Source organism: Rhyacophila brunnea, unplaced genomic scaffold (assembly GCF_057557595.1).
Source record: "Rhyacophila brunnea isolate RB1 unplaced genomic scaffold, BYU_Rbru_1.0 scaffold_6, whole genome shotgun sequence".
NCBI classification, from domain to species: domain Eukaryota; kingdom Metazoa; phylum Arthropoda; class Insecta; order Trichoptera; family Rhyacophilidae; genus Rhyacophila; species Rhyacophila brunnea.
The window spans coordinates 29,034,597-29,060,559 of NW_028233276.1; the positions used below are offsets into that span (position 1 = coordinate 29,034,597).

Below are 25,963 nucleotides of genomic sequence, written 5' to 3' on the forward strand. Positions count from 1 at the left end.
AATAACTATAATCTTTCAGTCGTGAAAAAAAAGAAATTTGATTACTTGTAAGGTGCTATACTCATACCTTGAGTATACCCACTGACTCATCTCCTTTCAGATATGGAAATAAGATGCCCAATGGTTGCTGTCTAATCACTAACTGCGTAAGACCAGGTTAGTGTAGTACACCAGGCCGCACTACCAGACAAACAATGTTGGCAATAATTTTCAACTGTCAAAACAAGCAAGTCTTTGAAGTCTTTTTCATTTAAACTATTTTTTTATTCAATTGAATGTTTGAAGTTTAAGCACAAAAGAAACCAATGAGTAAGGAAGCAGACAGGACTACAGATGTGATAGAAGTCGCTAAGCAGATGAAATCGCAATGGGCTGAACATGTCACTCGGGACGGACTCGGGTGGACAACCGCTGGACGAATGCAGTCATGCAGTGGTATCAAGGGGCACTACACACCCGCGAGAATGCCTTAAAACCCGCTGGATAGATGAACTCATAAAGTTCGGTGGATGTGCGTGGCAACAAAGAACTAGAGACCGAGAAGAGTTAGGTTAGGGTAGAAGCTAGGGGAGGCCTTTATCCAGCATCGAATCGTATGATGATGAATACAGTATTCTTAAATCTTTTATTGCATTCTTTTAAATAAACAAATAATAGTTTAATAAAAAATCATCAGAAAGCACATGATACATTAAAACTAAAATTAAAAAGAGATCCTGACGCCACCAAGGAATCAAAGTTAGTACATATTGTTAATACCTTGATTCAAAATTAGAAGATGGTCGCCAATGTTAAGAGAATTTATAATAATACCCCCAGTTGCATATTGTTATTCATCATGATCAGAATAAATTGCACCCGTCAGTTAATTAGTAAATCATATTGCCCGAAATACGACGGATGCAGGTTCAAGTCCCGATCGGTACAAATATTTTTAGTAGATATTATATAAAACATAATATTCTATACAGTCTTTTCATTGATATTTTATATCAGTAAAAGAAAATTTTATTCTTAGTTAATTAATACAGTGGAACCCGATCTACTGTCCATGCATAAATCGTTTTCCTGCACGGATCGTTAATTTTTGAAAGTCCCGCCAAACACCCGTAAGAACAATGTTAAATAATCCCGCATTGACCGTTCCCCGATTTATCTTTGTCCTCGATCTATCATCTAAATATTATGGTCCCGTCACAAATATTATCCCAATTAACCATTTTTGTTGAATATTTTTCATTTCGCTTTCCTAGAATTGTTTATGATACATACGGACCTTTCAGTCGTATCGATTTGTTTGCACAGGTTGGTCGGCACGCAGGCTTGCCTTGCATCTCGTATCGTGAATTTTTATATGTCGCAACTAAAATGCCCCCCATAAAAAAAACTAGAACTCTAGCTGAGAAACTGAAAATAGCTCTAAAAATAGCTCTCTAGCTGAGAAGGAGAAAAATGAGTTTTTTTTATATATCCCACATTTATCGTTTCCAGCATTTATCATTTTTTTAGGGTCCCTTGAAAACCGTAGAATCGGGGTTTCACTGTAAAGATATTATATTTTTACTATAGAAAAGGGCACTCCTAATATATTTTTTTAATTATATCAAAACCATGTCTATTTATGATGATGATGTACATTGGACACCATCATATTACGGTAGAAAAAAAACATTAGCATTATTTGTCCATGTACCTACTCTTATATCCCATTTGATGTTTTTAGGTCAAGTAATACATAGTATTCTGGTTAATAATATTTTTCTTTTTTCACATCAACCGTGTCATCTGGGTTCTGTTTCATTGTATAAGTTTCATATCCATCGGTCATGGCTCTAGGATAAACTTTTGAAGTCGCAGCCGATATTTGAGTCATTGTTAATCTTGTTTTTGTTCAACTTGGAAAGAGCGAAATCATCTGTACCGGATATAGATGCGTGATATTTATTCGAATCCTGGAATGAAGAAATACACATCTACAGTTGTAATACAGCTGATGCATTATTGTAATGATGCTAAGAAACCAGTAAAATATACGGTAATTTGATGTCACATGATATCAGGGGGTGTATCTTTCATACAGCTGTCGTGATTGCGTATACTCGGTTATCCAAATAGATGACATTACGGTCACACATGAAGTCTCAATAACTTACACATGGTCAATTCAATGACCAATCAGAGTTTCGAGCTGCCAAATACTATTTATCATTAATGTCATGTCATGTCAATTATACATAGACATCATTCTATAAAACAAAAGCAATCATGCAAAATTTGCGAGTTGAAATTGGTGTAAATAAAATAATATAATACCTATACTAGCGCCTGTACACGTGCATGGATTTACAATACCGTATAAATTAAACTATCGTGACAATAAATGTTTACCTGCAAAAGTGCCGACTGTCATGGCCATAGACTAATATACTATATACTAGTCATGGCAATCAAATTCTACAAAAGTGAGATGCGTTTGTTTTGTCATTGTGTTTTGCTATTTGACAGATTGTGAAAATTGGTAAATTGTCAAAATCAAATTTAGAATCAAATTGGAGGGATTTTTTTAAACTTTTCTCATGTCAATATTGTTTTTTAATATTCACTTATTTAAAGTGACATAAATTATAAACATTGACACGTTCAATTTTATTTTCATTTATTTATTGCAGTTTGTTTTAGTTTGAAAATACTAACATTAATATCAACCAGTTACAATTGACACACAAAAACGTAATTTATGGACTGTGGAATTATTGGAATTGTGGAAAATCTATTGAGCCATCATTGTTCATTAACAATAATGAATTTACTTCGGCAACAGATCATAGTAATTTTTACCAATCGCAGTGCCGCCTGTTTTTTTTATTTTTTTAACTACACATCTCTATACAAAAGGTATGTACCACTATACTTATGCTTGATATAAATTAATAAACTTACTTCTATGAGTGGCGCTTCGGCGTATATATTTGTTTGAGCAGAAACGTGTGTTGGCGCTGACGCAGAACGTTTTTTCTTCACATATCTCTTTTTGATAAACAATATTATCAGACCAATAATTATTCCAACCACTAAGCATATACACACGAAAAGTTCTGGGTTGAAACCGCCAGCTAAAATACAACAGGAAAAATTAATGTCATTAAAAACACACAAGTAATTTATCAAAATAAAATTGCATAAAATACTTAAATTACCCACTACATTCCATAATGTGTGATATGGATGGGTCTATTTTCATGTTGCTGTACTACATAATGTAGTCCAATTCGACTATCCATCTTTATTTATCGAAGCATGGTCCCAGTTGTCTTCTTATGGTGCCAAATGAGAAAATAAGATATTAAAACGACAATTTCTACAGTACCTCTCGCACAATGGTGTGATGTTGTCGCAGATTTCCAGGGACTATTTTGCTTGGTGCAATTACTTTTGGCTTTGTAAATTTCGTCCTTTTTCTATGTTGCAAAATATTTTTGTCAGTGACTAGTTACCAAAATTAAGTTTACTTATATTTTTAAAATGTGATATGCAAGGCCTGAACAAAAACGAATAAATGCGTGTGAGAAAGCATTTGGCACGATTATATCTCCGCATAATGCGATAGAGTAAGATAGAATTTCTACGGCAAAATTAAATATATTTTGTACACATCGATGGTAAATATTAGTCATTTAAAAACTGCGAATATGTGTAGCTGAAGTTTATTGTTTTTGTGTTAAATATAAAATTAGCAGTAATTATTTTTTGTTGATGTAGTATAAATATTATGGTGATGTTGTGTATAAATTCGGTAGCCTAATGTTTCATAGTTAAGTTAATAATAATAAAATTGAGATTCTAATATGCGTTATACGCAACAAACACGGCTTCATTTTGCCGAACAATACCGACTCTCTTTATATTATTACTCTGAGGTGATATGTTAATTTTGTTTGATGTTATTTAATTTGTGTGAGAACTATTTTGTAAATGTTTGAATATTTTCTATTGCTTTGAATTTTGACTAATGCAATGTGCAATTAATTCCCACCCTTTTATAATCAGTATAGATTGTTTTTGGAGATCCTTGGCCGGCCTCTCCATCCAGTCTTTAATATTACTTTATAATTGTTGCTTACATTAATAAATCGTTCGACAATCTGCAATATGTCGTAACCCACAATTCACAAATTTTACAGGAGGCACAAAACACTCTATATAATGCAATGTGTGATGAAGCAGTAAATACTGTATTCTGTACATTTTTGTAGCATATGACACAGACCAAGTAAAAATCTAACATACGAAATGTTCTATATCTCACATATGACATGACACATTGGAGTTATATTTTGGTCTTGTATAGAATAATATCACAATTTGATTTTTTAATTTTTTTAAAGAAAACTATTCATCGAACCTTTCTGATATTTTACACAGATGTGTATATGTACCTACTTACTAAAACTCTTCGATCGAATCGACAAAAATGTTGATTGATCCGAATTGCTGGGTTATGACATATTGCTGTTTGTTGAATGAAATAGTTAATACTGAAGTTTACGCTGTAACTTACATGGATATTTAGGTATCAATGATAAAATATAGTCTTACGTTCGCATGGAGGGCAATTTCTGTATTCCACCGAATCTCCTTTACAGCTAGTTGTTACGCACGTGCGTTGTCTTTCAGATCTTTCTGTGTCACAAGATTCTGAACATAGGGACCAGTCGCTCCAGCAGCCCCATCCATCTGCCAAAAAAGCGTATTTTCTGGTTGACGCTAACATTTATTTTCTAAAATTTACTAAACAAATATGACTAGTATTCAATTCATAAACACAACACACAAGCAATCATATATAAATCAAAGGAGATTGTAACAATAGCGAATGGTGGAGGTAGGCTGTGGAGATTCAACATAAATAGTGCACACTAAACTTTCTCAGTCATACATATTTGTTTTCATTCAACAAAAAATACAAATTGCAGATGGTATCGGTTAGTTTTTATAATTCAGATAAACCATGCCTAAAGCAAACCATAATTCGAGATCACGACCGGAGTCAGACAGGGTTGTGTCCTTGCTCCATTTCTCTTCAACATCGTCTTTGAATGCATACTATGAAAGTCAATACCACCTGACCGTGACAAACCTCTCACCCCCACGATGAGGCTGAGCGGCTAATAACGAATACGCCGTTGACTCTATCCTATTCGACAACTCAATCGAGGGCATTCAAGAAACAATCGATAGGCTGGATAGAAAACCAACTTTTTATGCAATAGCACTTGTCCTGACCCTGAATAGCAACGGGAAAATCATCGAGAATGTCTACTTCAAACACCCGGCGACACACATCACGAGAGATGGCATTTTGCAAAGAAAGTTCCAAATGGAAATGACTGAAGTAACATTTAACTCGATGCGGAGTGTTTGGGAATCATGTCCGTACTCGGTTAAAACCAAATGCCGCCTATTCGACGCTTGATTTTTCGCGGTGCTTTTGCACAGTGATGTCGGATCTTAACAGCCTACCTCCATCCTTCGCCACTGCTATAGAGTGTATACGGCGGTGCTGACATGACCTGGAATGACATAAGAAGACTAGCGAGTGGCAGGGATTTAAAAGGGTAAATTTTCTCTCACTTCTTGTAATCTTTCAAAGTAAGCACTATATTGTTTAAAATATATCATCCTGAACACTTTAAACTATTTGTTTTTGCCAAAAAGGTTTAAAGTTGTTGGCACCAACTTTTTTGTGAAACTTTCGGGAATTTTCGCAGATGATATGCTCGATTTTACGGTGGAAATAGTGATACTTCTTTTTACCATTGTGAATTGTGATTGATAATTTTATGATTATATGTATATTTACCGATGCAAGAATGTGTGTTGCAGACCTGCTGCCTTACAGTTTCTGATTCTTGACATTGACTTTGGAGACATTTCTTTGTCGATGTCTGATAGCCTCCGCCGCAATCAGCACTGCAAGTACTCCACGGTCCCCACTCTGACCCTTCATCAAGCTTCTGCAGAGGGGTTAAGCTGCAAGATTCTGTACTATTGCAATATCTTTCTTCTTCCTTTGAAATGTTCAGCTGAAATCAACAGTACATTCGTCCATATATGACATCACGCTCTAACGGAGAAATCTAATATATTGTCATGATTTATCATGGTGGGGTCAGGGGGAGATTGTGGAAAATATGACATTACAAAACCAAAAAAATATAAAATCATTTTTTTTTGAGAAGTTTTACATGAGAATAAATTATACTTGCTGAAATTGATCATTTTCAATAAATTTCTTTTTTAATGAATAACATAATTTAAATTTAAAATTAAATAATTTGAATCATAAAAATTCTTGGGATAAAATTATTGTAAGAGGAAATCTTAAACTATTTTGTATGACCAGACTTCATAGTGTGATTGATGTGAACAATACTTTTACATTATATATTACTATAGTTCTTATCCACGATAAAATTACATACATTATTTAGTATTAGAGTGATTTTTACTACCTCTATCAAACCAGTCGCCTGTACACTGCATGCTATTTCATATCGTTTTTCAATATAATTTCCATCATTTGAACGCTCTGAAATAATAAACAAATCAATATGGTAAATCTATGACCGTAGGTCGATAAACGTAAAACGATTTTTTTTTTCGGTGCGGTACATGTTCAAACACGCGCGTTAACATGATCTTACTCCCTACTTCACTTATAGTTTGTCAATTTATGACTACGACCGTATATTGTAGCCTAACCACTGGGAAATGCCAATAGAAATGGCGTATTTCAAAAAAATACTACCTTATTCTTAGGTCAATAATTACTATAACACAATCATCATATCACTTTTGAATGGTCAAAGACGTAGCTTACAATCAGTATCTTTAGAATTATCTTCAAATGTGGTAATCTTGCCCATTTTTTGAATAATAAAATGTCTAATTCTTGTCAAATTTGGGATCACAGAGATTATAAATATAATTTTTTATCGTAAATATTTCACTATAATAATGTCAACAAAAATTTTACTAATGGTTTTATAAATGCGTGTAAAAATTAATAAACCTAAAAAATCTTAACACCACTGCACATGGATGTACTGAAATATGACTATTTCTAAGACATTAGATCGAGAGGTTTAAAAGAATACTATTTTATGTAATAAAAATACTTTATGCAGTCATCAAATGTTTAAAATAAATATAAAGGATAAAAAGGCTTCAAAATTATATAAATAGATAACCTACAGCGTTTAAGAAATGTTCAGGCTAATGCTTTGAAAATACCATAAAATATCCATTTTGACCTACGTTGGGCATGTGGGCCGTTAAGTACCATGAGTTTAATTTACAATGAATAAGCATGCCCACTTTTTGCTTGGATTTTTTCATTCAGATGTATGTATGTCAACGATCATATTATTATTATGAAATAGTTGATAGTAATATAATGAAATTATTATAAAAATCTCACCAAATGACATTTTTTGCCATGGCGTCATTTTTGATGTCTGCATTGTTTTACATTGCGGATTGTAACAAAACCCAATTTCGGTTCCGCATCCAGAACAGTATAAGAGAGAATCACAACTCCTAGTGCGCCATTTTGTGCCATTACCGCAAGTTGATGAACAGGGACTCCACGTACTCCATGCTGACCACTTTCTCTCAGGCGGGGGTGCTGAGAATCATTTAAAACAAATAATTTTTTTATAGTATGAAGTGAGTAATATAATAATGTCCAATAAAATGAATTAACTAATCCACTGTAGCCTGTGGCCAGACACATAATAATAAACATATATAATTTAGAAAAACACTTTCTGAGAGAGTATATTATAACCAATAGAAAAAATCTTTTTTGAAAAAAGTAAGCCACCCCGGCCGGGAATTGAACCCTGCATCTCCACGGGTTTAAGCCCCATCCGTCGCATTTAACCAATATGCTACGGCGTGACATACTAATTGCGACAAATTTTAACTATTGGTCAATTTTTAATACCTACTCATCAGCACTCTTGCAAATCAAGCTACTATGGCAATCGATTTTTGTTTCTTAAATCAAAGTAAGTAACTATTTACTATTACTTCGATTACTAACCGACATCGTGGAATTTCTCCAATATTTTTTAGATGTAACTACTTGTACTTGCTAATAATTTATAATTAACTATTTCTTTTATTCAACGGATAATTCACAAGATTTAAGAATATATCATTCTGATTATTGAACATATTATATAATTTAAAAAAACACTTTCTGAGAGAGCATATTGGTTGAATGCGACGGATGGGGCGTAAACCCGTGGAGATGCAGGGTTCGATTCCCGGCCGGGGTGGCTTACTTTTTTCAAAAAAGATTTTTTCTATTGGTTATAATAATATACTCTCTCAGAAAGTGTTTTTCTAAATTATATATGTTCAATAATCAGAATGATATATTCTTAAATCTTGTGAATTATTCGTTGAATAAAAGAAATAGTTAACATAATAATAAATTTATTCTTATTGAATGTAATGTAAAGTTTTTGCATTAAATTTTGACATTGGATTTTATTCTATCGAAACAATCATTGAGACCTTAAATTATTTTGGTTGGGGTTGGTGGTTCGAACCCCCCAGAAGTCATTATGGGAGTCATTGGGATGCTTTTTCATTGCATATCAGTCAGTTTCACCAGATTCAAACACTAAATAAGTCTCACTTCAATGCATCATGATAAACTTACTTGGGCACTGAGGATTCTGTGTACAGTACTCAACCATGCGATCTTCTCCTACACACAGGCGGCCTCCGTTGGCTGGTCTGGGCGCTTCGCAAGTCCGTTTCTTCAATTGAGAGGCGACACCGCATGTTGCACTACAAGGTGAGACACTTGACCATTCAGTCCACCCACCGTGCACTGTACAGTTCGCAACATTGATCATCACCCCTGTGTTTTTAAACATACGAAAAAATTACAACCAGGGGTCGGCAACCTTTTATGGACCACATTCAACATTTAATTTTGATAATCCTATAGAGTTTAACCCATTGAAGATAAATTAACCAGGAAAAAATTGGACCAACAACTAGATCAAATTTTGTAGTAAATTTTACAAGAATTTACTAAAACTTCTACAAATTTTTTATTATAATATTATGTTAATTCAACAGCGGCATCAAATTGGCGCCGACTGTCACCAATGGGTTAATAATGATAGTTCATTGCAAAAATAACTTTTTTTGACCTTTTTTTTCTCCAATGCAAAATGATTTAATTATTAGCTGTGGTAACTTTATTACCAGTGACACTTTCATAATACCATATTTCTTCGATTATAAGACGCATGTCTTTTCCTATTTTGGTGTCTCTGAATTCGGAGTGCGTCTTATAATCAATGTCGTAGTACAATATGATGACCCTACATAACCCACTGAGTATGTTAATTCTTGATGCTTTTCGTGGACATCTAAAGGTGCATTTAGACCAAACGAACAAGAACATAGAGCGAGAGCTAGAGCATTCTCTTCCTGCTCGCCTGATGTAAACTCTTAGTGAACAAAATCCACAAAACAAGCTTAAACTAAAAGAGCTAGAATATAGAACATTGAGAGCGAATGCTCTGGCTCTCTTTCCGTTTTTTTGTTTGTTTGGTTTAAACTATCACATTTGTTTGTTCGTAAGTGCGCGACTTAATCGCGTATTTTCTGGTCAATTTTTATTCCCGCGCAACATGTAACAATATGAAAGTGCATATAGTAATCGTATAGGTAGGTATGGCAGCGAGCGAAGAACACTTTAATGAAACCGCTCTACGAGCTAGCGCGACAGAACGCAAAAGAATGCTCAACGTAACTGTGCTCTCGCTCTAGCATGCGTTTGGATCAAACGAACGAGCATTCTAGTGAAATGCAGTGAATCTTCGTAGAATCCAAAAGAATGCTCGCTCGCTTGACAAAGAGCATTTACATCAAAAGAATTTTGCTGAAGTGGGGGAAGAACAAACATTCGCTCGCTTGGTCTAAATGCTGCTTAACTGAATAGATAAAAAATAATCTTGTTGAAATTCGCAGTAAATTGGTTGTTATTCCCGGTGGCATGACTAGCCAACTGCAACCCTTTGACGATTTAGTCAAAAAACCATTTAAAGATTATTTAAGAAATGAATACGAGTCTTGATTGTGGACTGACAACCATCCGTTGACACCGTCTGGTGAAAAAAACAAAATGAGCTCACTGCGTCATAAATAAGGTCGATAATAGAACCGCTGCAATGACAGGTAGATATTTTTTGATATTTCAGTGTTACCATTGATACCGGAAAGAATGGATGGAGGGACTCACATGTATACTGGCAGAATTCTTCATAAGCATCACTTCGATTGGGAGTGTGACATCACGAGATATAATTATAGATAACACATATTTTTGATTTATCAGCTCTGCGCAGGCTGGATTTATTTACACTAAATTGTACAGACATCGATTACATTACAGGAGGATAAACGTTTTTCAATAGGATGCTGAGAGCTTTCACCTCGCACGGCGCCGACATTCAAGGGCAGGTTGGTTTGTGGCGCGTTACACAGTATTGTTTTCTCCACGGGGACGTATTTACGTATCACTTAATTTAGTTACGCGAACACTTTGACATTCATCGCAATATTTATTGACAATTAAAAATTGATTTCGTAATTGGCTAGAAACACGGTTGATTATACTATTCACGCGGGTGACGCCGCGCGCCGGCATAACACTTGTTTTATGTTATCACTTCATTGTAGGGTAGATCTGAACTGACGCTATTTTAAAAGGCATCTTTTAATTTTGGCGGGGGGTATTCTACGGAGGGGAAGAGAAAGGGGCAGTTCACCGACTAACGGGACAAACATTTGGGACCGGCCGCTTCTATCCTCGGGCCGGCTAATAAAAATGCATCTTTGTGAATGACCGTTTACAAAATGTTATTTGTAATATTTTCGTGTAAGTCAGAGGTTCTAAACATTCTTCAGGGGAGCTGGATATTTTTGTTGTTAAATTGTTGATTTGGAATTTGAAACTTCATCGCACCATAGTCTTTTTTATGTCTGGTAACACCATATAACTAAAAATATTCCAACAGGAAATATATTATCGTCTGGTTTTAATGGAAAAAAGTCACCTAATACTGGCAATCCTTTCACAATATTATATCGCAGCGCCACGACAGCGGCCATGACACTTCAAGTTATAATTTTCGCACTCTATTTTAAAAAAAATTTTATTATGACTGTATGACTTTATTATAATAAAGTTTACATAATGTTTTTATTTTTTATTAGATACAAGCTGAAGTACCTGGCTTCGCACAGGGTCGCTTCGTGGATACATTTATCTCAGATATTTAAAAAAACAATAAGAGGTAATTATTTTTTTAATATTAAAATATCTGTGTAATACAATATGGCAATATGAAAATAATTCTAACAGGAGTAAAGGTCAAACAAAAAAACACTAAATTAAAATCGAATCCAAAATATGCAAACGTTATTAATAGTATCAATATGTAGTAAAAAATTCAAAATTGGATGGAACGAACAAACAACAAACTTTGTATTTTATAATAATAGTAATTTAGAAACCTTCACGGGTGTGCGCACAACAACTTACAAAAGTTTCATCGCAATCGGGTGAATGGTATAGGAACGCATACGAATAGAAGAAGAAGATGGTTTTTCTAATTCAGAAACCTTCGCGGGTGTGCGCACAATAACTCACCAAAGTTTCATTGGAATCGGATGAATGGTATAGGAATGCATACGAATAGAAGAAGAAGATGGTTGTACTAATTCAGAAACCTTCGCGGGCGTGCGCACAACAACTGATCAAAATTCATCATCATCCGAATCATCCAAATGGTATAAGAACGCATACAAATAGAAGAAGATAGAATAGAAGAAAAAGAAGAAGAAAATGGTTGTACCGATTCAGAAACCTTTGCGGGCGTGAGCACAACACCAGATCAAAATTTCATTGCAATCGGATGAATGGTATAGGAACGCATACGAATAGAAGAAGATAGAATAGAAGAAGAAGAAGAATATGGTTATATTAATTCAGAAATTCATTTCGCGGGTGTTGCCACAACAACTGATGAAGGTTTCATCACAATCGGGTGAATGGTATAGGAACCATACGAATAAAAGAAGATATAATGAAGAAGAAGAAGACGGTTTTTCTAATTCAGAAACTTTCGCGGGTGTGCACACAACAACTCACCAAAGTTGCATCGCAATCGGATGAATGGTATAGGAACGCATACGGGACAGACAGACGGACATGCATTTTTATATATAAGACCTACTTACTGTAAGTTACTATGCCTATAACCTTTGCGCAAGTGCAAGCAATAAGTTGACAAAATTTTATCGCAATCGGATGAACGGTATGGCAGTGCATAAAATACGAACAAAGAAACAAACATTGATTTTTATATATTAGATTGATATATTATAAAAATAATGGTGTGTCTTATAATCGAGGAAATAAGGTACACCTATATAGAATTCACCTTCGTAGAAGATTTTTCTTGAGCATTTCTGGGTATTAACATTATTAAATATATAAATCGTACATTATGTATGTGAATGTTTTAATACCTTGACATCCCTTTCCACCATTCCTCGGTACCGGTTTGTTACACTGTCTTGACTGACACCGACAACTATCTTGGCCATCATTATCATATAAGTGTGATCCATTAACTTGACTGCAATCAGACCACTCCGACCATTCAGACCAACCGCCGTCCACTGCAAAATTAACGAATTATTAAATTAATAATTTCCAATTATAATATCAAACCCATAACCAGCCAATGAAATCTTTAATTCCCTAGCCTCTATTGTAAGATGGTCAACTTTCAGTGGTTAGGTCGAATTCACACGTGGTTTTTCAACTAATGTCTGTATTTGGATCTAGCGCAAATATCGGCAAACTTTTCATAATGTGTCATCCAAGTATTTAAGAAAATATTGGAACTGGATTTTATTATTAATCTTTAAAAATGCAAAAATAATTAAAGTACTAGATATGAAACATACATGATTTATAAAAGCAAAGCTCAATAAAAAACATTAAATATACTTACATAATTTAAATACACCTTAGATATTTTTACCTACTAGAAAAAATGGGTCGCAACAAGTACACATTCGGGCTGTTGAATACGCAATCAACCACGAAAACCGTTGTGATTGACATTTTCCTAACCACTGGTATAGATCAACATGATAATTGAACAACTTACATAGTATATTAGTGTCTGGACAAGCCGGAGTATTCTGCTCGAATTGATCTCTCTCGTTCAATGCTACCTGTTCGCATTTCTTGGTTCTTTCAATCCAGCCACACAATGGATCTTGGGCTGCGAGACAACTAGCTCTCGCATCAAAACGGTGGCATCTAGCTATGGCTATTTTTATCACAGAACTGACAGTGCCAATATACAGAGATTTCTGGAATAATCACAAATGATCAATCAAAATTCAAAGACATATAATATTGAAGACAATAATTACATTCACCATATTCTGGTAATTCCTGGTAATACAATCTTGATTTGAAGTTTCTCATGTTGGTAAATGGGTAGATAATTATTATTATAAGATATCTGTCATCAGTTTGAAATAATATATTAACTACTTATATTTGAAAATTGAAAAAGATTTCACTTTCATGAAGTAGAAACATTTTTTAATCTAAAGTATGTACTTATATAATTATATTAGTATTAGGCCATCTGCTCACGTGTATACCCAAAAAAGACAAGACTGAAACTCCAGTATCTAGCTAATGTATTTCAATGGCGGCTCGTTGACGGCAAGACTGGAATCTCTCAGTTTCAAAACGTCCACGGCCGAAACCGAAGAGATGCAGCATGCTAGTCTCCCAGTTTCTCAGTTTCCAGTCACCCATAAAACAGTGGTACCAATATCCGTAGATTCGATGAGAAATCATATTTTCTTACCAAAATTGGTAGCACTGAACTGAACTAAATAAGCAATAACAAGTCAAGACGACAAAATTAAAGATGGTCAAACCGATTTTTAATTTAAAATATGTTGCAGATGTTGAGAAATACTGTCTGTATAACTAGAGGCTGCCAGAATATTCCCGTAAAGATATTATGAAAAAAGCTTAGAATGAAGTAGGAAAGACAATGGGTTTGACAGTTTGAGGTTATGAGATTATTAGGTTTCAGTAGCGCCACGTTTATGAGTTCCATCACCAACCAGTTCGTCAGATTTTAGTTTCTGCGTGAGCAGATGGCTTTAAAGTAAGTTAAAGAAGGTAGTAAGTATAAGTATAGTAACATCTATCAACGTAAAATAGGACAAACGATCTCAGTCGATAGGTAGGTAATGAAGTATTCGTCACAAAAACAGTTGACATATACTAACGTTAAAATATATATATATTATATAGATTATAAAGAATAGTTGATATCAAACCTTTCAATCAAACAGTTCACAAATAATCTCTCAATTGAATAATCATTCCTAGCATACCTACTGTGTTTGTCATAGGTAGTCATAAAACTACCATAATAACAAAGCCATACTATCATGTAATATTAAAATAGACATGAAACAATAAGCAACCATAAAGTACCATAAACAATTCTGTGTTTCTTAATCAAATATGTATCCATATAAAAAAAACTAAACTTAGCAGTTAGGCGTAATACCAAATAAAAATATAATTTAAGTAACCAAGAGCTACAGTGGTGATTTCATTATTTACCGTGTAATCAAGATATCTCATCGTTTTAATCGGCGACTGTATGTTTTCCAAAACTGGCTTCCAAATCTCTATCAAGCAGATTGTATTGGTCTTTGGACTAAAAGATAACTTCTTGATAACTCCAGCGTCGTTTACGACAAAGAGAAGATGCATCTGGGAGAAATCTGTCACTGGAGCAACTGTAATTTGAGAATACCGCTCTAGGACTGCAGTGTGAAGGGGTTTAGTAGTAGTTGGCTGGATTTCCGAATCCATAATCTGATATAAATCTGAACGATCAACTGAACTGAAATTGAATAATATTTATTAGATAATATGAAAAATTTGATTCAAAATAAGAGACACCAACATAATAACAGTAAACTAAAGAAAGGCTGCAGAGTCGCATTTATTGTGAGCATTATGTTAAAATTTTGAAACTATACTAACACCATTCTGCCCTGTCCAAAAATCACATGGTCAAACCCATAAAATTTGTGAGGGAATCAAATATATTGAGGAAGTCTCGTTTGGCATTTCAATAAACTGTTCTTTTCATAACTTGAGCATGCATAATAAAAATTACAATTTGGCAATTATTTATATAATAGTTTTCAATAGATACTTAGGGCGTTGGTCTACAATAAATGACGAAGGTTGTGTTCAGCATGATGCCGTACGTGGTCGGTGAATGCTTACTATAAAAATGAACTAATGTGATCAGTTTCTCTCACACTTAACGCGGTATATAATATGGTTACATGTAAATTGTACATAAAATTTTTCACCATGGCACAGTGAGCTTTCTTATCGGAATGAGATGATTGTACACTATACGGACTCCAATTTTATTAGATTCAATATGAACATTAATTCAATTTTCATAGCTGATTTTGGCAAAATTCATGAATTCAAGAATGAAAACCTAACCTAACCTAACAAATAATCCAGTATATCGGCTATTCTCAAAATTTGTTTGCTGCTGGCTTCTTGTAAAGTGTAAACCAACAAGAACCGTGTTTTATTCAGACATGAATTTTATGTCAGTACTATATGACCCAAATAGGTTGGACGGTCTTTAATATACAGCCATATATTTCCGATACAACATTTCATGGTGAAGTGTCATACGGCGAACTGCATATGTACAAGTTTCCAGGCACGGTATAATATATCATTATTTTTCAATACTTTACCCACTGCGGTCCGTGAAAAATTAGAAAATGGATAAATTGGCCCTTCTTTCAAATAGGTTGTGCACCACTATTGTAGACCAACGCCTCAGCAAATATTATGATATTATGATATGTTTTATTAAATTTTAATTAGTTGAATTTTTTGGAGGCCCCAATAAGTATTATCCCAGGGGCCCTTGAAGTGTAAATTCGCCAATTTAGTGACTTGAAAAAATTCACGGATAATGCATCAAGGATAAAAATTTCAAACAATCATCGTCGCTTCAAAAGTGTACCAAATATGATGACAAGAAAATGAGATCTGATAATTAATTTCTCTGCTTCAGCCCACTTTATATTCAAAACATTATGATTAATATGGTTTCTGAAATAATAGTCCTACATTACATTTCCAATTAGATAACATAATAATATTTACCCTGATCCGCACCCTACATGATAATTGAAATCCTTTTCATTGCGACTTTCCCAGCAAGAGGTTCTGGGAAGATTATACTTAAAAGATCCCAAAAATGCTTCATTAATTGCTGAAATATTGAAAGCACAGATGGCTGACCCAGCTATGCTATTCCTGCAAAAAAATAAATCCAAAAAATATATGAAAATTAATAAAAAATTAAATATTAACAGACTTTACAGACAATAATTTATTTAGTTGGCATTATTTTCTTGGCCTTCGTGCTATTTATTGATATGTTTGCATTTCCATAGGATTTGGTCTCAAATTATTTTCTATTGTCATTTTAATCTCAAGGTGCACTGGTGGCAGAGTCAAATTCATCATAAGGCGAAATCACATATTGTTTTTTCAATGTGTGTTGCACGACATTCGCTCAATTATTAGATTCATCCTAAAGCCGGGTACTCATTAAACTCTCACTGACTGCGCACAGTAATGCATTGTTTGTCGGTGTTTGCATAGAATCAAAAGGAGGCTCGCACTCGATCGTGGACGTAGGTCGTAGAATGTGACGCCAGTTTCTCGCCGCGAACATTAAAAATACTCCAGTACTGTTGTACATTTTTACACCTTTGGAAACTATAATTATTACTCCCCTTGTAGTATGTAGTCGGATATAAATATATATGATTTGGTTTGATGTATTTTTTAGTAAATAAGTATAGGTATATTACCATGTTCTTTCAATCCATCGATGATCGCCTGACAGACTTCCGGGATAATAGTGCTGATGGCCTGTTTAGATATGAGAAAAAGATACTGCAAACTTGTGAAAGAATCCCCAGTAGTCAAATATCTTAAGGATACAGCTAATCTATCATGCATTGATCTTCTCGAAACCTAGTGTTTCTCTCTCAATCTTAGGTCCAATCAAATTAATTACATACTCAAAATCTATACGACTTATTCATGTTACATTCTTGTAAAGACCAATGATATGTTAATATTTTAAAACAGTAAGTAAAGAAGAACTCCCTCTTTTATAGATGTCATGACTTCACCAACGTCATCGACAACATTTGTTTTTATCACGTAAAAAATCTATAAAACGCTTACACGCTGCACTAGTTATCAATTCGTACATGTTTCAGCTCAGCACAAACGATACGGCAGCTTGCCATCGGTTACATGCAGAGCATTGACGTCGCGTCCACATCTAGAGTTGGTTAAAATATCTAGAATGGTTACAGTTATGACTCGCTAATGAGCATCCGGCTTAATATGTTGAGCAAATGTCTAACAGCCATTTCTTAATAAAAAAATCTGTGAAGAAACCTTGTCGGGAGGTTAAAATTCTATAGCCAACCAAATATGATGCAATTTGCATAGAAATATAATGTTATTAAAAATTTTCTTATCCAATTTGTCCATCATAAACCAACTTTTCATTGTTATCAAAATGAAGATTTATGAGAACATTTGCATAATTTTAATATTATAATAATGTCTTTTATGGTGTAAACTGTCAATTTTTGATGAAAATGCATTGTATTAATTAAAATAAAACATTATGTAGTACTAGCTCCGCTTATTTTAATATTACAGAGGGCCCTCGACTTTCGTACAATTCGCTATTTCATACACTTCTTAAAATTTAGATCTTTGTTGACAATGCAAAAATTGTGCGCATCCAAGCAGTCGCTCCCTCTCCACAAAGAAAAAATCTCTTAATAATAAAGGAAACACCCATCTGTTATAATATGCCTCGTTAACTTTATTATACCCATTGATAAATAAATATTTTAAAGTACACTTTTTAATGTTTTTTTACGTTACTCTACTATCGTACATTCAACATTTGTACACATTTTCAGGAACCAATTACATATGAAAGTCGAGGGCCGCCTGTAGTCAGGATCGGTTTAACCATTTCAAATTCAACTGAGGGGTCGTGAACATATGACGTCACACGATTTTATCTATTTTTACCCCCCATCGTCACATTTCATCACATAACCTTTTACCCCCTTGTATACATTTATTGTCCAATTTGCAGAGTGTATAAAAAGACAATCCGTCATGAGTAGATAAGCAGTCAATACTAAAAATTAGTATAATAGTGCCTATGGATTTACTGGCAGCAATAGTGTGTATTTTAAACTATTGTGACAATAACAGTTTACACGTAAAAGTGCTGATTGTCTCTCCAATTTCATAATTCAAGAGTAAGCGAGACGTGATGTTGTCATTTTATGGTACTATTTGACAAGTCGTAAAAGTCAGTTAACCTCAAAATAAGTCTCTCCGCGGTGTAGTTCGTTTGCTTGCCGGCAGGTTCGCCATAATCGTTCTACTGCACAGGCGCAGATCAAAAAAATCCCAACTGTCGCGTAAAAATTCAGAAGCTTCCGTACTTTTTTGATTCATGCATGCAATCTTGCAACTGCAGGATATTACATGTTTACACGTACATTTTCTTGTTATGGCCGCAATAATACATACTGTCAACAGTAAAACCATGCACGTGTAAACGGGGTATAAAACCGAAACAGCACTCGAATAAGTAAACACAATGAAAATAAAAAATGTCATGAGTAACAAAGAAAATCGGAATGACAACTGAGCGATGTTAATATTTGTCGAGTTTACCCACTTAACCAATACAGAAATAATGTATAAGGCTCCTTCTATTTACAGTCCAGGTTTAGTCCAGGTTTAGACAGTAAATAAAGGAGTAAAAATAAATATTTAGTATTTTTTTATACTTGATAGTAGGATTCGTATTGTTAGATGCAAAGGATCTAAAGTTTTCCATCAAGTTTTTTAATGAACCCCTGTATTCACTAAGCCCCTGGAGGCGATGAGCCGATCTGGAAGACGGTTATGCAGTCAGTCCTGAACTCGAAAGGTCTGTTTGCGCCAGTTTAAATAAGTAAGTATTTTTAAAAGACAATTAAACACCTTTAATTTTCTGAATGTCAGTATTTCCTATTATTTCTTACTGAATAATGATTATATTTAAATTTAATTTAATTAAAAATCCAAAATACTCACGGTGATGTAGTGAATGCAGCATAAAGAACTTTTGTCTCTGGAATATATTGCATTCCCTGGATTTCATCATAAAAGAAAGGATAGTCTCCTTGTACTGAGCAGCTTAACCGGGCCTTCACGAAGGTCGACCAAATCTTTTCTGTCTTTCCTGACTGCCCCATGTCATTTTTACATATTCGTGCAATACGAGAATGTATCATCTGAGATAATATTGCAAAAGTCGTATTTAATATGATAGAAAAAATAGCAAGTCGATTAAAAATTATTGAACAAGTAAACACCAATCATCGTTTCAGTGTGAATAACAATATAAAATATACAATAAATATTATACAGTACACCATCAGTAATCCGCCGCTCGATTATCCGACAACTACTATAATCCGCCGTTAATTTTACTAGTTGAAAGCACAAAATCAAGCTCTTTAATTCGCCAGTATTCGATTGTCAAATTCACAAGGTCCACCGCGTACAAGTATACAACGCAGATGAGACGGGTTTATTTTGGAAACTTTTCCTACGTAAAACGTATGTTCATCGCGAAAAAAGTAATGTACCAGGGAGGAAAGTGCCCAAGGACCGCATCACAATTATTATGCCGTGCTCCAATGCAACCGGGACACACAAACTGAATCTTTTGGTCATAGGGAAAGCCAGGAATCCTAAGCCATTCAAGAATATCTGCCTCACTGAACAACTGGTTGTGTCAAGTGATTTACCGTTTAATATTTAGTTAATAAACATAGTTTATAAAACTGTAATTTGCTGGTAAAAATTTTTACGAAAAACCTGTTTTAATTTTTCCATATTTTGTATAGATGCAGTATAATCCGCCGCTTTCACTAATTGGACACTTGTCTAGTTGTTTGAGTGGCGGATTACTGAGAGAGTACTGTATATTAATTATTAAAATGGTAAAATCGGAGCTTTTTCCATGTTTTTATCACATTGGATTAATTCTATATGCACCGTGTTGTACACGTTGAATCATGTGTAAACATCCCATGTTCACATAAGATTATTTTAATACTTATATATTGCAGCGGACACTCACATGGGATTAATTATGGTGCATGAATTTAATATCGATTTTATTTTTTATTTGAACTTTCCATTCGTGATATAATAAATGGTAGAGAAAAAAAAATGCGCATCACGTGGTAACAATAACTCATTTTTGACAAAATCACCACAATAGAGGTATTTAATAATATACAGCGACGAATGTATTATATTAATATGAATGACTATATTGATTACTGGTCATTGTACGAGGGTGGGTCAATAATTCCTTAGAAAAAAGCATTAAAACAGTTTTTATTTTTGTATTTTTTTTTTATTTCTCAACATAATCTCCTTGGAGCTCAATACACTTGGTTAGACGTTTCTCAATTTTTTTAAACCGTCAGAAAAATAAGTTTTCGGAAGGTCCTCAAAATAAGCATTTGTCCGATCGATGACTTCTTCATTTGAAAAAAAACGTTGTCCACTTAGCCATTTTTTTAAGTTTGGGAAAAGGAAAAAGTCACTGGGGGCTAAATCTGGCGAATACGGTGGGTGGTCGACCAATTCGAACTTCAATTCTTCAATTTTAGCCATTGATCGTAAACATGTGTGAACACGGGCATTGTCCTGATGAAAGAGGATTTTTTTCCTGTTTAAATGAGGCCGTTTTTCTTCAATTTTGTTTTTTAGCTGGTCCAATAAAGATGCATAATAATCCCCTGTTATTGTTTTTCCTTTTTCCAAATAGTCAACAAAAATAATTTCACGTGCATCCCAAAATACAGTAGCCATAACCTTACCAGCTGATTTTACGGTTTTCGCCTTCTTTGGACATGGTTTGCCTTCGCAATCCACTGCTTTGACTGTTCTTTCGTCTCGGGAGTATAGTGGTGTATCCATGTTTCATCCACAGTCACAAAGCGACGAAAAAATTCATCCGGATTGCGTTGCATGAGCGACAACAGGGCTTTAGAGGCCACCACCCTATTGCGTTTATTGTCGACTGTGAGCAAACGCGGCACCCATCTTGCAGAAATATTTTTCATGCCCAATTTGTCATGTAAAATAGAAATGACGCTACCTTTTGAGATCCCTATAACCTCAATTATCTCACTCAACTTTAATCTTCGGTCACTTAACACCATATCGTGGATTTTATTGATCATTTCTGGTGTAGTCACCTCTACAGGACGTCCTGAGCGTGGTTCATCCTTTGTTGATGTACGACCACGTTTAAATTCATTTAACCAGTTATAAATAGTTGCAAGTGAAGGAGCAGATATGCCGTGAACTAAATCCAACTCATTTTTTATTTCCTTTGCTGTTAACCCTTTTATATTAAAATGTTTAATAACAGCTCTAAACTCAATTTTCTCCATTTTCCATTTTTCCATTTTCCACAAGCAAATTTTTTTTTTAAATGTACGAGAAACACACAACAACCCGACCAATCTGATTGAAACTTCGCAGCATACTGAATCGGTGGTGCCGCTGCATGAAAACAAACCGCTTACAGTACTAGTCGCGCCACCTGTCGGCTTTTCTAAGGACTTATTGACCCACCCTCGTATGAACGTTTTTACATTTTTGTTTGGAAACTGACAACGAAGAATCGAATGGTAAAAATTTGAGATTAATATGACCGATTAAGTAAAAGATGGACAAGTGGCATGGGTGGCGTCGTCGTTTAAACTATAGGTAAGTATATCATTTACGATTATTTATTTCAATTATCTCAAAATATGACTCAAACCACATAGGAGGTATTTAAAATACAACGACGACATATAAATAGGTATAATATAATATAAATAAGAACCTACCTTTCCAAAACTGGAGTACTCAAGGGTGATTTCTCGAAATACGAAATAAACAAATTTATCATCCTCAAATGATCCTACAAACTGAGGTTCGTTAAGTCCTTTTTCAATAAATTTGTTTGTTCTCATATATTCTGGTCTTTCTTCAAGCGTCTTGAATCTATAATGAATAAAGATATTATTTTACATTTTTTATACAACTTCTTAATGACAAATATTAGTGCATTTACTTATCGACTGCTTAATCCGCAAACCAGCTAATTGCACTTTTGACCAAAAATGAGATTTTGATGGCATTTTGTTACAAAGCGTATTTTCTACGCTCACACAAAATTTCAAATACCTAAACCTATAAATAAATGCTATGAATAAAAAAACAGCCAACTGCAGGTGTCAAATTTCCAATATCATGGAATATAATGGAACAACTCCGCTCTTTATATAAATTTTCTTTATATAATATAAAAGGGAAACTAAAATAGTGTATTAATTCATCTTTTTTCTTCTTTGGCCATATCCGCCCCTTAACTGGAGCATATGGACACCACGCGGCGCCTCCAAGAATCCCTGTCGCTCGCCAGTCTTCTTGCTTCGTTCCAGGTCAAACCAGCATCCTGTAGCTCCGCCGTATACACTCTGTAGATTGTATTTAGCGGCCTTCCAGGTCGCCGGAATCCGGTCGGCTTGAAGAACAGGCAAGGCTGGTTAAAGTTCTTTTCTGGCATCCGCAGCACGTGGCCGAGCCAGGTCCAACGTCACCTCTTCACTTTCAGCGTGATGAGAGGCTGCTTGGTGCGTTCTCCTATCTCCTCGTTGCTCCTAAAGTCATACCACTGCACACCCAGTATTTGTCGCAAACATCTGTTTTCGAAGCTCAGTATACGCTTGCTCTGGGCCTTCGTAAGGTGCCATGATTCGCTACCGTAAAGCAGCACCGTCAGAATGCAAGCGTCGAATAGGCGGCATTTGGTTTTGACCGAGTACAATCGTGAGTCCCAGACATTTCGCATCGAGTTTAATGTTGCTCCAGCCATTCCCATTCGGATAACGAGCTCTTTCTGCAAAATGCCATCTCCCGTGATGTGTACCCCCAGGTACTTGAAGCTGTCGACGCTCTCGATGTTTTGTCCATCGCTAATCAGAGGGAAATCAGGACAGGTGCTATTGCACAAGACGTTGATTTTCTTCGCGTTGATTTTCAAACCAACGCGAGAGGAGCTGTTATGCAACCTGTCGATTGTCTCTTGAATGCCCTCGATTGAGTTGTCGAATTGGACAGCATCATCAGCGTATTCCAGGTCGCATAGCTTCACCGTGGGGGTAACAGGTATGCCTCGGTCGGGTGGTATTGACTTCCGTAGTATGAAGTCAAAGAGAATGATAAAGAGAAACGGTGCAAGGACACAGCCCTGTCTGACTCCGGTCGTGACCCCGAACCATTCCGTGACAGTGTCTCCAATTCTGACACAGCATTCGTTATTCTCGTGCAGGCTTTTGATTATGGCAATGATCTTGGGAGGGATCCCGTATGCTCCCAGTATCATCCAGAGGGAGGGGCGGTGCGGACTGTCGAAAGCCTTCTCATAATCCACAAAGCAGCAAGCCATCGGACTGTTCAGCTCATGGCTCTGCTGGAGAAGACATCGAAGGTTATGGATTTGGTCTGCACACGCTCGACCAAGTAGAAACCCGGCTTGGTTTTTCCTGAAGACGTGTATTATTGGGTCCCTTATTCTCATCAAAATGATGTTTGCCAAAATCTTTCCCGGAACACTGAATAGCGTAATGCCTCGGTAATTGTCGCAGCTTAGAGAGTCACCTTTTTTAGGAAATTCATAGTGCAGCTTATTTGTAAAAAAAAAAAAAATCTAAGCGTATTTTTGAAATTGTTAAATTCCGCTCAATAGTTACATTATTAAGTTTTTTCTGCTTCCTGAACAATTTGCCAAATTTGGAGTTAGCCGGTTTGCAGATTAGGCAATCGATATGTATTAATTATTGTAACACACATTTTTTTTAAGTATAGGGTAATTTTTATCTATTTCCACATAATAAGCGAAACCTATCTTTTGTATCCACCCATTTGCTCATTTATGCTCTTTTCTACCTAAAATATATGTTAATTTGAAATAAGTACCTAGGTAATTGATTATTGTTTCCAAAAAAATATATACATACCTAATACAGTTTAATACAAAGCCAACATTGCATAATTATATTAAGTGTAATTATAGTTATTTGTTAAACAACAATAAACGCATAGTGTTACTTTTTATCCTGTACATCCTTGACTACTGACATTTCATATAAAATTCCCGTTTCCCATATGCATGATTTATCGATGATGTCAAAAAGCTTAAAATATTATCAAATTAAAATGTTACATTCTGTCTAACCAACTATCAGTGTTATCACGTCATATCACTTTCAAATAAACCAGACAATCGGGAATATCCCATCCAGCCTTCAAACAAAATCATGACTAATACTTAATTTTAGCAAGCTAGCATACACTGTAGGGTCGACAACAGTGTTGCCATCTTTTTCTTTCCTGAGTATTTATAGTACAAAAGTGTAAATGAATAAAAAAAAATATAATACGAGGGTGGGTCAATAAGTCCTTAGAAAAGCCGACAGGTGGCGCGACTAGTACTGTAAGCGGTTTGTTTTCATGCAGCGGCACTACCGATTCAGTATGCTGCGAAGTTTCAATCAGATTGGTCGGGTTGTTGTGTGTTTCTCGTACATTTTAAAAAAAAAAATTGCTTGTTTACAAAAATGGAGAAAATTGAGTTTAGAGCTGTTATTAAACATTTTAATATAAATGGGTTAACAGCAAAGGAAATAAAAAATGAGTTGGATTTAGTTCACGGCATATCTGCTCCTTCACTTGCAACTATTTATAACTGGTTAAATGAATTTAAACGTGGTCGTACATCAACAAAGGATGAACCACGCTCAGGACGTCCTGTAGAGGTGACTACACCAGAAATGATCAATAAAATCCACGATATGGTGTTAAGTGACCGAAGATTAAAGTTGAGTGAGATAATTGAGGTTACAGGGATCTCAAAAGGTAGCGTCATTTCTATTTTACATGACAAATTGGGGATGAAAAAAATTTCTGCAAGATAGGTGCCGCGTTTGCTCACAGTCGACAATAAACGCAATAGGGTGGTGGCCTCTAAAGCCCTGTTGTCGCTCATGCAACGCAATCCGGATGAATTTTTTCGTCGCTTTGTGACTGTAGATGAAACATGGATACACCACTATACTCCCGAGACGAAAGAACAGTCAAAGCAGTGGATTGCGAAAGGCGAACCATGTCCAAAGAAGGCGAAAACCGTAAAATCAGCTGGTAAGGTTATGGCTACTGTATTTTGGGATGCACGTGGAATTATTTTCGTTGACTATTTGGAAAAAGAAAAAACAATAACAGGGGATTATTATGCATCTTTATTGGACCAGCTAAAAAACAAAATTGAAGAAAAACGGCCTCATTTAAACAGGAAAAAAATCCTCTTTCATCAGGACAATGCCCGTGTTCACACATGTTTACGATCAATGGCTAAAATTGAAGAATTGAAGTTCGAATTGGTCGACCACCCACCGTATTCGCCAGATTTAGCCCCCAGTGACTTTTCCCTTTTCCCAAACTTAAAAAAATGGCCAAGTGGACAACGTTTTTTTTCAAATGAAGAAGTCATCGATCGGACAAATGCTTATTTTGAGGACC

General features: G+C 35.1%; 1 protein-coding gene across 3 annotated transcripts in view; it reads right to left on the reverse strand.

Annotated features, from left to right (window-relative positions):
* Window positions 1-1,227: 1,227 nt before the first annotated feature.
* Window positions 1,228-25,963, reverse strand: part of LOC147065498 (semaphorin 5c-like) — a 52,827-nt gene continuing 28,091 nt past the window's right edge. For all 3 annotated transcript variants that reach the window (XM_085956736.1, XM_085956735.1, XM_085956733.1), the window contains 13 exons: window positions 22,231-22,387; window positions 19,403-19,602; window positions 16,367-16,519; window positions 14,774-15,059; window positions 13,278-13,485; window positions 12,628-12,780; window positions 8,735-8,938; window positions 7,481-7,687; window positions 6,513-6,589; window positions 5,861-6,083; window positions 4,597-4,734; window positions 2,941-3,113; window positions 1,228-1,952 (listed from right to left, as the gene is read on the reverse strand). In XM_085956736.1, the coding sequence (XP_085812862.1) occupies window positions 1,833-1,952; window positions 2,941-3,113; window positions 4,597-4,734; window positions 5,861-6,083; window positions 6,513-6,589; window positions 7,481-7,687; window positions 8,735-8,938; window positions 12,628-12,780; window positions 13,278-13,485; window positions 14,774-15,059; window positions 16,367-16,519; window positions 19,403-19,602; window positions 22,231-22,387 (2,299 nt within the window). In that variant the 3' untranslated portion in view covers window positions 1,228-1,832. The remainder of the gene's footprint in view (window positions 1,953-2,940; window positions 3,114-4,596; window positions 4,735-5,860; window positions 6,084-6,512; window positions 6,590-7,480; window positions 7,688-8,734; window positions 8,939-12,627; window positions 12,781-13,277; window positions 13,486-14,773; window positions 15,060-16,366; window positions 16,520-19,402; window positions 19,603-22,230; window positions 22,388-25,963) is intronic.